The following is a 13,841-nucleotide window of genomic DNA, read 5'->3' on the forward strand; positions in this document are numbered from 1 at the left end:
AGGGGTGCTTGATGTACAAGTGGTTTCACCTTAGCCTGGCTGCTATGATGTTGTTTACAGAGCCAAGCTGGCATATTTTTCTGTGAGTTCTTATAGCCCAACAAAACTACAGCTTTACGGGGGTGAGTCATATCCACAGACCCAGCATGGGAAAATATCATGGTGTTGTTAAAGCCAGAGTTCAAGCTAGCACACTGAAGCTTTTTGTATGGGCTGGTTCACACCTGAAGCCCAGCGTTTAGAGAGCAAACAGTTCCGGTGCCACGCAGAGGTCTGTGGAGAAAAATGTTACAACTGGCAATAAAGGGCAATAAGAGCCGAACACTAAGGAACAACTGAGTCAGACAAGGTACTTCAAGGATTGTTAATTATTGCCTAAAACATGTGCATGCTTGATGAGGCAGCTGATAAGTAACAGATGATTTCTTCACTCCTCTCATCAGCTCCTCAAGTTCCTTTGGTATCAGCAAAAAAAACTCTTATGGGGGAATTTGAAGATTCATGACACACTGGTTAGGAAAAATAAATAAATAATGTTTGAAGCATATGCTCACGAAGTCGTCTGAGAAAGCTAATACAGTGGGTAGTGTCATCAGAGCCGCGCTGAGCAGGATTGCTCAATGGTTGTGTCACCAGGAGGCTGGACTGGTCGGGCGGAGTGTTTGAGCTCAGAGCTCAACATCACTGGAGCTCACTCACTCTCAGCCACTCTTTGAGTGTGAGGCGGTCTCTCTTTCTCTCTGTGTCCTCTCTCTTTTCTCCTCTCTCTCTCTTCTCTCTCTCTAACAAACACTGACTCTGGGCTATGAGGGATCGGATTTTTTTTCCTCTCACCAAAAGTACACAGACCTCAGAAGCCACGAGCACTCACTCTACAGAAGGACGTCGATTTGGATTATTACCAAAATCCGCTGAAGTTTCTTTTATGTGTCACCAGTGCTGAGTCTTCTACGGAGAAATGGAGAGCACAGTTTGTAGCTTCTTTTAACCGTCAAAGGGAGCATCTAAAAGCAGACGGAACGGACCTCGCTTCTTTTTTTTCTTTTTTCTTTTTGCTTTCATGGTGAATCGGCCTATCAGGATGAACTTGCAGTGGAGCAGCCGGGCACCTTGCATCCGCGCGGGGAGACTCGCGCACAAGCGGCTTGATTCAGACGATCAGCCGCCGGCCAAATGCGCCCGGCTGAGCGCCGAGGCTGGGGACACGCAGGGACTCCTCGGCACCTCTCCCGGATCCCCGGTCAGCCCCGGCTTAACCTCTGTCCCACCGACTCACCAGGGACCGTCCAGCATAGGATCGTATCTACTTCTACCTCTGGCGGACCGGGAATGCATGCACAGCGCGATGAACACCGATACTGGCATTGAACTACTGTGTAAGGTATGCGCAATCCAGTCATTGTGCAATTTCTTTGAATGAAGGATGTTTCAAGACATCCCATTGCCCAATACCCTGTCTGACATGTCATCCGTATTTGGCTGACTTTTTCACCAGATGTCATTCTCACGCGAAATGTGTCACGATTTCCATAATAAAAGTCTTACTTCATTGTATATATTTTTTATTTTATTTTTTTAAATGTCTGAACCTGATAAGGCTCCTTTCATTTTTACACGTCGTGAAAGAGCAGCCAAACCCTGTGTTGCCTGTTTTGTATTGTGAAAATTCAGCCTATCATACTGAAGCCCACCAATCCTTGGCACCGGTGCTTCGCACTGTGTCTGTCAACTGGGCTCATTTGCATACACGTCACCGCAGTACGCCACGCTGTGACACACAAAAATGCAAACATGTGAGGCAAAAAGGCTCTCGTGATAAGGATCTTTCCCGATAAGGACAGGGTCCTCCACTGTTCCAGATCCCTGTTTATTTTGCACGATAGACCTGCAGGCGTTTGGCTTTGTTGATTAATAAAGTTAATCGCTTCACGCTTTGATGATTCATTTGTCACGCGCTTGCAAAAGCAATGTATTGAGCTGGAATCAAAGCATATCCCAAGCCTTTTTTATGTCGCTGCCAAATGTTCATGGTTGTTTACTTAGATGATCATTAAGAACACACTGACCTATTGCCTCGTCCTCCTCCTCCTCACACTCACTCTCTCTCTTCTCCTCCTTACCCATCTTTCTAATTTCCATCCTGCATCCCTCCTTTTCCTCCCATCTTTCTTCCAGGTCTTTGATATGGGGGTATACCAGGAAAAGATCAGAGCCTATGGTATTCTACCAGCACACAAGAATGTGGCCGGCATCAGGGACATCATCCTCGGTGAGCGCAAGGCCTACGTGTTCCTGGATAAAGACTTTGGGGACATGCACACTTTGGTAAAGAGCTGTCGCCGACTAGACGAGGGACATGCCTGCAGGCTCTTCCGTCAGGTGGCCCTGGCTGTAGCCCACTGCCACCAGGCAGGCATTGTGTTGGGTGACCTGAAATTACGCAAGTTTGTCTTCACTGATGACAAAAGGTGAGGATTCACCTGTCACGATTCTCGAATTGCTCTCAGTCCTTAACACTGATCTCAGCTATACAGATTTATTTGAATGCTCTCAAACATCTAGTGTAGTGGCACATGCCAGTGAAAACACAGAGCGAAGACAGCAGCAGCTGATACACACACAGGCCATGTGTGCAGATATCAATGTGGGCACAGATAGAGTAGGAGGTTCTGTACTTGTGGAGGCAGACTGCTTAGCTTCCCAGATTTTCGCCCTCTCTGTCTGTCTCCCTATTTCACTCTCGATGTGTCTCTTTGTATGCAGCGTTGTGTGTTTGTTTTGCATGCTTGTGCACAGGCAAGCATGTGTGAATGTAGTGGGTGGTAGTTTGGCAGAGCTGCGAGACGAGGCTGCTGAATGAGAAAATCATACCTTCTGTGGTCTATATCTTAGAATGCATTTATTACTCATCATTTATTAATAAATTACATCATAGCAATGCTGCAGGATAAATGGCGTGTCCAGCAAGATTTCATTCACTTACATCCATGAAGTAGTATGCTTTGAACCTGCTCCCACACACACACACACCTACACACACACATCTAAATGCCTGCATCTCCCAGTGCCAGATATAGTTCAGGAAGATACACAAAATCCATGCTTGCAAAACTGTTTGTCGCCTCTTTGCCCTTGCGTCACTCTCTTTTCTGTAAGCGTCCACTGATCCCCTCCACCACCCCCCCCCCCCCCCACCCCCCAATCCGGCTCTCCAAAGGGCCTTTTTCATGGAGACTTTTGAACAGTAACATTCTTCAGTCATGACCTCTGGGTTAGCTGGGTTACAGTCGATGAATGAGAGCAGACAGCCAGTGAGAGAAGTTGAAGTTAGTCGCGTCCCTCTGATAGCTATATGGCTGCAGAGCGATGAGTCACTGTGTATATGGGCAGAGGGGAAGAGGGGAGGGAGGGGGGTGTTGCACAGCTTTTTTCTTTTTTTCTTCGTGCGTGTGCATGTGTCCGTCCATGCATGTTCGCGCATTCAGAGCTGTAAAGCTGCGGTCCATTGCAAGTTCAAGTGGCTTGTTGCTGGCAGTTCAGTATTTCGTCAACGGAGCGACGGCACTGCAACATTAATGTTGGTAGGCTGACCTGCTCGACCCGTGAAGATGTGTGGTGACGGCATCTTTTTTTTCTCATGCAGACTTCTCTGTGCACTTTTTGTGGTAACATTTCAAAGCGCCACTACAAAAAAAAAAAAAAAACTCAAAAGCATCCTGTCGTGACTAACCTGCAGGCTTTGCTGATAACATTAAACGGCTCTGTGACTGTGACATAATGGAATTTGGCAGTATTCATTTCCAGAAAATCAGCTTTGTTCACCCTGAGATCACCTCTTTTGCTCTTTTGTCCAAACACAGACAGACAACAACTTAAGGCTCACTGAGCTCTTACGATTCTGCATGACCTCATTTATTCCGTCATCCATTCCTCCAAAATTCACAATCAGGCATCTTTCAAACCCCAGCGCACAAGCCGTGATGCGATGTCCTGGCCAACAATGCAGCGGCCAAGCCAGCGACAGAGAAAGTCACAACATTTTGACAAATGCTAGCTGCATTCGCACACACACTCGCACACACACACAGACATACACAGTGCAGTTGGGAGAGCCAGTTTAGGAAAGGTGACTAGCACTCTGAAGCATGCAGAGCTTCACAGTCAGGCCAGCCTTCCCGTGCGTCACTGATGTGGCAACAGCCATTTGAGGGTAATTATGGGATGGCTGGCGCCGCAAGTGTGGGACCCAGGTGCAGATAGCCTCGGCTCGAGAAAGAGAGAGAGAGAGCGAGAGAGGAGGAGGAGGAGGAGAGGAGATATGTACTCTCAACAGTAGGATGAGTCATTCTCTCCACCCCTCTAACTCTCTCTGTTCTGTTTCCTTTTCTGTCTCCATCTCCTTTCTCCTCTCCTGACATATCTCCTCCACTATCTCGCTGTTTAAATATCATTTGCTTTTCCGTCTTGGTCCTTCTGGCTGTCACTCTTTTCATCCTGTCTCCGTGGCTTTTTCTTTGTCTGCAGTCAGTCCATCTGACATCTCAAGTGTCTCACTTAGGGCTGGGCGATATGACCCAAAATTCATATCTCGATATTTTTTAGCTGGATGGCGATATAAGATATATATCTCGATATTTTTTTTAAGCCATAAAGTAAGAACAAAAAGAGTTCTTAGTCAAAGCTGTGTCCCAGATGTCACACAGGCACTTTTATTAACATACAGCACAGATGTACATGAAAAATTACTCAAAATTAAATTATGAGAATTCATTAAATAATAATGCTCCATAAATAAAAGAAAACAAGGTTGTTTTTGTGCTAAACAAAGAGCTCACAATTGTGCAGTCAAAATGTAAACTAAAAGACGCTGAGCGTAATAACAAAGACAGACAGATTTTACAGCTGCTCTGTTCCCAAGTTTTACTGTGTGACTGATAGCCTGGAGTTTGAAATCCGCTTCATAACCACGTCTCTTACAGGTGCCATTTATGGTCCTTATACACACACAATACGGTAATATTACGTTGATGCACAGTACGTATCACTCCGCGAAGCTCCTCGGTAGCCGTAATGCGCCGACAATCTATCAAGCGGTGCAGCTCCGTAGCTTACCAAAGTCGTACTCAAACATTTTTGACAGATTGCTGAACGCCGTGTACCACATAAAATCGGTTCGCGGCCACCAAGCACAACCAGAATTCATACATAAGGCGCGCTATCAACTTTTGAGAGAATGAAAGGATTTTAGGGTTAGCGCGGTTAGCTCGTTAGCGCGGTTAGCTCGTTAGCATGTTTAGCTCGTTAGCACGTTGACGCCGTCCAGCCCCACGCATGGGGCGATGCGCAGTAACTCGTTAACGGAGATTTGCCGTGTCCGTCTTGTCGCTGCCTGCACGTGAAGCGATGGGGTAGGAGGGGGAGTTGTCTTCAGTGAAGGCGAGGCGGAGTAACGTTGCGTAGAGACAAAAGTGGACGAAAGAGAGGCAAACTTGCGGCTCCACAACTATAATTATAACGTAACATAGACTATATCGATATAAAGGATATTGTCACATCTTATATCTCGTATAAAAATATATCGATATGTTTTAAAAACTCGATATATCGCCCAGCTCTAGTCTCACTGGGGCGATCCCCCGAGACTGAGATACAACAGAACTCTTTATGTGCGCTTCACTTGATGAAATCCCCTCCAGTCATTATACACAAATTAAATTAGAACTAAAAACAGTCTGTATCTGCTGCTGTAAAAAGAAAAAAAAGTAGAAAAATGCATGACATATTTTTTTGCCCATGGAAATGGCAAAAGTTTCCCATCAAATGTTCTATCTTTGCGCAAGAGCGTTTCAGTGGTGAGTACCTCATCCTGAAAAAAAAATGTGCTCTCACAGTCTTAGTTGCTCTGCTGCAGGACTAAATGTACGTCCTGTCATTAACTTGGCTAAATATAGCATTGTGTGTGTGAGAGTAAAGAAGGAGGAGGGGGGTGTTGGTGTAGTGTATTTATGTGTGTTTACATGACCATGTGAGTGCCAGGAAGTCATTGGAAATTTGCTTAGGCAGCTCTGCTTCTTAAACGGGAATCACAGTGGCGCACTTGGGTCGTAGTAAGTTCACTTCTGTGTGTGTGTGTGTGTGTGTGTGTGTGTGTGTGTGTGTGTGTGTGTGTGTGTGTGTAAAACTGTCTGTCCATCTGTCTGTTGCACAGATTAAAGCTAGAGGAAGGAAACACACTGTACTTATGCTGCTTTACAGTAAAATTAAAGCCCTCTCTTGTGGTTATTTTTGTGCAATAGCGGTTTGGCTCAAACATACATATATTGACATTTTGTGCTATTGAAGTCCATTCCAGATATCTTGACCTTTGGTTTTACTTGCTTTACAGGACGCAGGTGAGACTAGAAAGCCTTGAGGACTGCCGCGTCCTGGAGGACCCCAAGGATGACTCTATGTCAGACACCCACGGCTGCCCTGCCTACGTCAGCCCAGAGATCCTCAGCGGTTCCACGCCTTATTCCGGCAAGATGGCCGACATGTGGAGCCTCGGGGTCATGCTGTACACCATGCTGGTCGGCCGCTACCCCTTCCACGACCCGGACCCGGCCACACTTTTTTCCAAAATTCGCAGAGGCCAGTGCTGTTTGCCTGAAGGTTTGTCTCCCAAGGCCAAGTGTCTGCTCCAGAGCCTGCTGAGGAAAGAACCCTCTGAGAGACTCACAGCAACTGAGCTGCTCGCTCACCCGTGGTTCCACGTGCCGCCATCGTCCCGGGAAGCGGCGCTGGGTGACCAGGAAGTAAGCTCGGCCGAACAAACGGTGCCATCCTTTGATGCGGAAGAGGACGACGACCTCTTCTGCTGACGGATTCGATTTGAGTCTGACTGAGGGACCAAAACAAACTATGAGGGATTCATTGTTGTTTTGTTTTTGTTGTTTTGTTGGGTTTTTTTTTACATTGGCACTTTTTAGAAACCCATTTGTGTACTGTTGTGTGTACATACACCCTCAAGCTTTCTACAAAATCTTACTGTACTGTATTTTGTTGTCGTATACATGTTACTCGCTAAGGGCATTGTTCACAATGATCACTCATTGTGTTTCTGTATGTGTGATTTGGAAATTATTTGGTGCTAGAAGAATTAACCATGACAGAAATAAGCCAGATCGTGTATTTTTAAAAAAAAAAAAATCTCCACAGGCTTCTCCGAGCGTGTCACGGGAATTTAATAACCAGTCGGAGAGAAGTCATTGATGTTTGTTCTCAGCGTGAACTCATGAGACTTCATAAAGCATTAGCTGAATCTCGAGCGGGAGGCGAGGAGACCAGGATGTTGTTCCTCTCACTCTCTAACCAGACTGCAGGCTTCACCAGCTGACTCACCGATCAGCTCGAGGACCGCCAAGCACGAGCTTGACGTCTTGAAGCAGACAGTGACATAAAGTGAGAAAGATGGATAGCAGAGGACTGATGTGTCATCCTCAGCGGGACACTACAAAGGTGTCTCACTGCCAATCTGGCACTGTCTCCGCGAATGGAGCGCATTTACAAATTTCACACCACGCACAGAAGGTTGAGACAGGCAGGGTGTTACTGGTGTAAGACTGGCAGAAAAATGGTAAGAGCTCGACACACACACATGATGCTGACACAAGTCCTTGTTAATGGCTAACAGAGAAAAGTACATCTCGGTCATTTTATCATTTAGAACTGTTAAGACTGTTTAACATTTATGGCACAAGCTCAAAGCTGAATATCTTGCCTAAAGGTTGAATCCGAACACAAATATGAGCATCAGTCCATCCAGCATGTCTGAAATCCTGCATATGTGCAATTGCCATCAGCTAAAACCCAACACTAATGCTTCTGGTTTAACTACCTAAATGCTGGGAGCAACCCTGGTTTTAAACACTTGGCCACATGAATCAGCAGCATCAGAGATTACTGAATAATTCCTGAACCCGATGGCATCAGGTTCAATCAATCAAAGAAAAAAAAGGGAAAACAAGCACCGATGCAATCAAAAAAAATCTGCATTTGTTCATGAAATGTGCCAAATATGCACTTAAATTGGAAACCGACGCATTGCAGAAAAATGAAGACTTTCCCAGCTTAGCAGTCGAGCCTGTTTTGTTCATTTCTGTCGGAACATTATGTGAACCTGTTTTGCTTTAACAAAAGCCGAGCTGTGTGCTGAGTGTTGTGCCCGTATCACTGTGTTTCATAAACTGAATGACTCTGAATCAGTTGCAGTCAGGCGATATTTGATGTTGGTTGTCTGTTGATGACTCAACACTTGAGCGTGTCTGCAGAGAATGGTGATGACCTTGGCTGGAAGAATCTGTTCAGACTGTTTCACCTCTTTAGTGGTACTTTTTATTTTTTATTTTTAATCTCCCCCCTTTCCTTTTTTCTTGTTTTGAAAGCTACGGATCCATGGAGACTAGTCTTCATAGTTGGTGACATTTTGTACCACGCTCTAAGATACACTGTTCGTTTGTGAAAAGCAAATAGAGAGTTTCAGCCACATTCAAGCTATTATAGCCAGCTGTTTTGCTCTGGTACAATTTATTGACAATGGTACTAAATCTGGCACATCAGAGAAGTGTTGCACATTAATTTTTCTTTCTTTTTAGTCACGCAGTAGGCTAATAGAGCATCTCGCGGTTCTTTCTTTCTTTCATCTGCTCGAGAAGACCAGATGGAAGGAGACTCGTGACAATCGCAATTGTCCTTCACAGCGAAATTAATTTAAGAGGTTAACGATGTTGTTTCTGTTTCATACATGTAGAGTGAGTCACGCCTTCATGTGACATGTAAACTGACACGGGTGCACAATCTTCATAATGCACTGTGAATTATGTATTTGTGACACAACCTAGAGGCTATTTTTAGTCCGGATAGGTTACACACAAGAGTTATATTCATTGTATAAAATATGTAAATATGTATATTTGAAATATGTGTGGAGTTGTTGAATAAAGATCACATTTTTCATATTCTCACAGCATGTTATTATTTATCACTGCCACTTGTCTTTCGCACACACAGCCATACTAACGCCTGCCCGGCTCTGACGCACGCCTCAGAGGTTTTCCTGGAAGAATTCTCTCAGCGCCGCTCTTCATCACCGTGAGGGAGAACAATGCGATTTCCCTCAGCGCTTTCAATTTCATTTTTGCAAGAGAAAGGAACCGAGGAAAAGAAAACTGCCTCTCCCGCTTTCTCCATCTCTGCCTCTAGCCGTTTACTCTTCTCTGACCTTTGTGTAATGTAACATTTAACTCCTCAAACACACAAATGTCAATAGTGGGTCAGTGTTTCTTTCCTGGAACACACAAGGGGGAGCATAAGCGCTGCTCTCGTTCTCTTTTTCTCCAGCTTCAGCAGTAACCAGGGGAACTCGAGGTCATCCCATCAAACAGTGAACAACAGCACTATTTGAAGTCAAATACTTACATGCTTTCATATCCAATCCTTGTTTGCCTGTGAATCATTTGACCTATAAGAGCTTGGCATATCTCCACCCTCTGTGTGTTATGACTACCTTAGGCATGGCTGGCCGGGGCTTGCGTAAGCGTTGTTCGTGTGTGCGTGTTCATGTGCATACCTGCCTGCATGTGTGTGTGTGTGTGTGTGTGTGTGTGTGTGTGTGTGTGTGTGTGTGTGTGTGTGTGTGTGTGTGTGAGAGAGAGAGAGAGAGCAAAGGAGTCAGATTAAGTATCAACAGGGTAACTGGAGTGTCTCAGCTGCTGGGAAGCTGCCAAACGATTGCTTAACACATCAGAGCCGGGCTCCTCCAGGAATGACAACAGGGCCCCTGAAAAGTAGGCTAGTCGAAGGTCAAGTAATGAATATCTGGAGATGTGTGTTGGGGGACTGTGTGTTTGAGAGGAAATTTGATTGTGTGTAGCAAGCGACAACCTCTGGGGCTTAAAAATGAAGCCAACGCGGAAGTGCCGAGTGCACTTCCTGCAAAGGCCACCTCAGGTTAGCTCCAAAAGAGAGTACATCCCTGTAGACTGCCATGCTACAACATCCCTTTTACAGCATTAAAAGGCATGTTTATGGTCTGGAGCAAACACAGACGGTACAAAAGATGAACGTAGCTACCATGATGTCATCCTCTGCTGTCTAAACTTCCATTTTGAAGCCTTGACGTAAGCGTTTCTTTTGCATAGCCATTTGCAAAAAACAGACGTGACTGACAAGTAAACTAAACAATGAGTGTTTAGTTTACAGGTAATCCTTCAAGTATGACCAAGATGTACTAAATAGACTTAATTTTTTTGATTCAGTGTGACCTAAAACAGGTGTCTGAGCCCAAAAACCCATCAGCAAAGTGTTTACAGAGGTTAAAACTGAAAGCTGTTTTCCCTTAGACTTCTATGAAAGTGGAAGTCTTTTTGGAGCCACGGCTTTTGTTATCTGTTGGCCTTAAGATAGAATGCAGGTTTGAGGGAGTTCTAACTTAATTGTAATGACCCGTAAGATTCATTCTTGTTTTCTTCTGTCTATGAGTACAAAGGATTGCATACCGGTAAGGCTTAGAGCAATGCTGATTGACAGCTAGGGTTGAATGGCAGGATGTGCCAACATAGGGAGATGTAGCCAGTGGCTACAATGTCAATGTCAAGCATTGTCAAGAACATGTCAAAGTAACAAGTGACGATATAACCCCGATTATATAAAATATTGCTTAATCAGAAGCTCACATAGTCTGACGTCTAAAAGGAAAATAAAGGCATATGCCTTATAATGCATAACAAAAATCTTTGTTTTCTGTATGCACTTCCATACAAAGACAATGAATTTCTGAAAATCTCCACCCTGGAAAGAGTTTTAGAAAAGGTCAATTTTCAGTGACCTAACAAGCCGTTTGCATGTTGCCAAAACACTAAAATGCATAGAAAAAGCTACGTTTACCAAAATACCCATACAGGTGTGGACAGAGCTTGGATTTTCCTAAGGTTAAAAGTTAGGGTCATGGCTACTTTGACAGATGTGGCAATTGTCTGCAGGTCATCAGCGCCATTGATTCAAACTCCAGAACTGGATTGGTAACTCCAGTTCGGTTGTCAGTGTCTTTTGGAGCACTTTAATAGATTTCTCTGTTTAATATAGCTTCAATTATGGTGGGTGGAATTTTTATATTTTATTAGCATATTGTCTAATTAACAGCATCTGTGGCTGAACAACAGCAATTTCTCATGTCATGTTACGTGACCATCACGTGAGAGTTGTCCACTATATTGAAAGGGATACAACTAACAGTTGCCAGCGAAAAATTGGTTTTTCCTGACTGGTTACTAGAAGAAACTAGTGTCAATGAGAGTGTTCCACCAAAAACGACTTCTTTGGTTGCTAGCAGCCCGAAGCTGTTACTGGTAGTTTGTATGGAAGACACATCTTGTCTTCAAATGCTCGCTACTAGCTCCGAGCCGCGCGGTTCGAAATGTACAATGTTCACCTTCAAAATGAAAGTTGTGCCTCAACGCAGCAACCACCACATTTCAAAACATGTAACTTTGTGTTACACTTTTCATAAACTATACATAGTTTGTTCTGGTTGCTTGTTCTGGTTGCTAGTTCTGGTTGCTAGCTCTGGTTGCTAGCTCTGGTTGCTAGCTCTGATTACTAGCGAGCTGCTAGCAAACTATTTTAAAGCCAAGAATGTCATAACCACCTGTACCAGTCTCAGCAAAAAGCTCAGACTGTAAATTATTGGTGTATGTTAACTGTTCGGTTGGGACCCTGCTTATCTTACCCTAGTACCTTCGTGTCAGACAATCATTAGTTTCACTTTTAACAATGATTGTCTGATCTAAGAAGGCTATTTAGTGCATTTATTGAAATTAAAGTCATGGTTAACAAAAGTTTTTGTGGTAAATATTAACTTAAGGTGAGGTGTTTTGAAACGGACTAAGGCACACTGTGTGTCTGTGTGAGATCATCCTGCCACAAGTGTAAACGTTATCCTTCCTTTTATCCGGGATCATTAAAGTTTCCCAACCACCTAAATGTAAACAGCAGACTTCACAAACTTCCCCAAAGCATTACAGCTGTCCTTGTTGGATATTACACTCACCAGGGCATTATCAGATACTTCCTTGATTATCTATGATGTCATTTCATAAAATAAAAATGACAACAGGGTAATTTATAGTATTTCAGTGGATTTTTAGAAATGATTTTAAGGTTTGTAAAATACATAAATGACAGAATAGTCTTTTCCAACATTATCTTTCATTTAAAAACTATATGCTTTGTTTTTCCACGTAGCTCAAACGGGAAAAGGTGTAATTTAGGAGTCATTCTGATCTCCTTATTACCAAAATGCCACAGGAGGAAGTGAAACGGCATATCTGAAATATAACAGTAAAGCACCTGCTCTGATGATAAAAGTGTTATGCCTCTTCCTGGAACTTGTTGGCTCGGTTGACCACTCCGGTGATGCAATGGAAAATAGCCTCCTCTGTTTAAATGACATGTTGACCTGATTTATTTCATAATACGAATCCCCAGAGGAATGCGGGGCATTGTGTTGACGTCGTTCGGGAAGGAATGCTTTTAATAAGGCTGGTATTTTCGCCTTTTCATCTTAGATCACAAAGGCATACCTGCAATTTATGTGACAAGACAAAGCTGTGATCTCTGCTGCGATCTTGTGGAGAAACTGTAAACTGCAGCTTTGCGTCAGATCATCTCTGCTCAGTAGCCAGCTGAGTATTTCCTGCATTTTATGACACTGTTGGGCACAGAGGTATGTACTTACACAAAAACAATTGTATGCTAATTGTATGTGTTCCTGATTCATGTTGTTACTTAGCAGACATACACATCTAAGGTTAATATTAATAATATTAATACAAATTAACATAATAAATAATAATGAATAATATTACTAAAAGATTAGTATTGATCATTTATTTATTTAAGGACACCTCGGATTATGTAAATCTTGCCTTTTAAATACAGAACTGACAAAAATGAATAAGAACTCTGTTCATAATAAGTATATTTTAAAGCATTAAACCCAATCATTCTCAATCGTTGTCTGCTTTTCTCTTGTTTATATTATAAGTGCATCGAAGCTGAAGGACCAAAAGTCTCAACCACAACAAGGCATCAATTTGTCCACAATTCACAACAATCACTACTCCCTCTACAGTGTTGCTTACAGTTAATAAATGAATAAATACATGAATAAATACAATTTACACCCAAAATGTTAACTTTAAGTAGCTTGATTACATGGAAATTTTCCATGTCATTTAGTTACAAAATGCAAAACACTACATTTAATGGAATCTGGTCAAATGACATTTACTGGATTGGTATACATTCAGTTTATACCAAGCATTTTTCCATAATGATTAATTGTTTAGATAAATAAACCTCTGATTTTATATATTTCTGTTGCATTTTATTCAAAATTATTGCTTCATATGTATTTTATCAGAGCAAAAGAACTGTTTTGGTGCAAAATCTAATTCAAATTCATTAAACACAGTGATCACCTAATGGGTCTTCTCTGTAAAATAATGGAAAGGTCAAGGGCACATTTAACATTGTTCTGAGCTAGGTTAGGGCCAGCCAAGATCTAGGGCCAAACCTTTGTTAGATTAAGATTCTTCATGTTGATTCCAACCTGTCTCCATATTTATCATGCACAGTATGAGAATTTTACCAAGTGATGTGATGGTTTAAAATGTCCCTTTGCTGCACAACTTGCACATGTTAGTTGCGTTACTGGAGGGAGTGGTCATATTAGCTGGTTCCCACATTAGGAGGGTATGTTTGGGGCCTTCCCGTCACCATTGCGCTAACATTACAGTCACTGC

The 13,841-nt window shown here is 43.1% G+C and overlaps 1 protein-coding gene across 1 annotated transcript; it reads left to right on the forward strand.

The window, feature by feature from the left end:
- The first annotated feature begins 687 nt into the window (after nucleotides 1–687).
- On the forward strand, nucleotides 688–8,982 carry trib1 (tribbles pseudokinase 1). Its single transcript, XM_080864090.1, has 3 exons — nucleotides 688–1,381; nucleotides 2,176–2,468; nucleotides 6,386–8,982. The coding sequence occupies exons 1-3, from the start codon at nucleotides 1,061–1,063 to the stop codon at nucleotides 6,858–6,860; spliced, it is 1,089 nt and encodes a 362-aa protein (XP_080720216.1). The 5' UTR covers nucleotides 688–1,060; the 3' UTR covers nucleotides 6,861–8,982.
- Nucleotides 8,983–13,841: the final 4,859 nt, after the last annotated feature.

This window comes from Rhamphochromis sp. 'chilingali' (genome assembly GCF_963969265.1).
Source record: "Rhamphochromis sp. 'chilingali' genome assembly, chromosome: 17".
Classification (NCBI taxonomy): Eukaryota; Metazoa; Chordata; class Actinopteri; order Cichliformes; family Cichlidae; genus Rhamphochromis; species Rhamphochromis sp. 'chilingali'.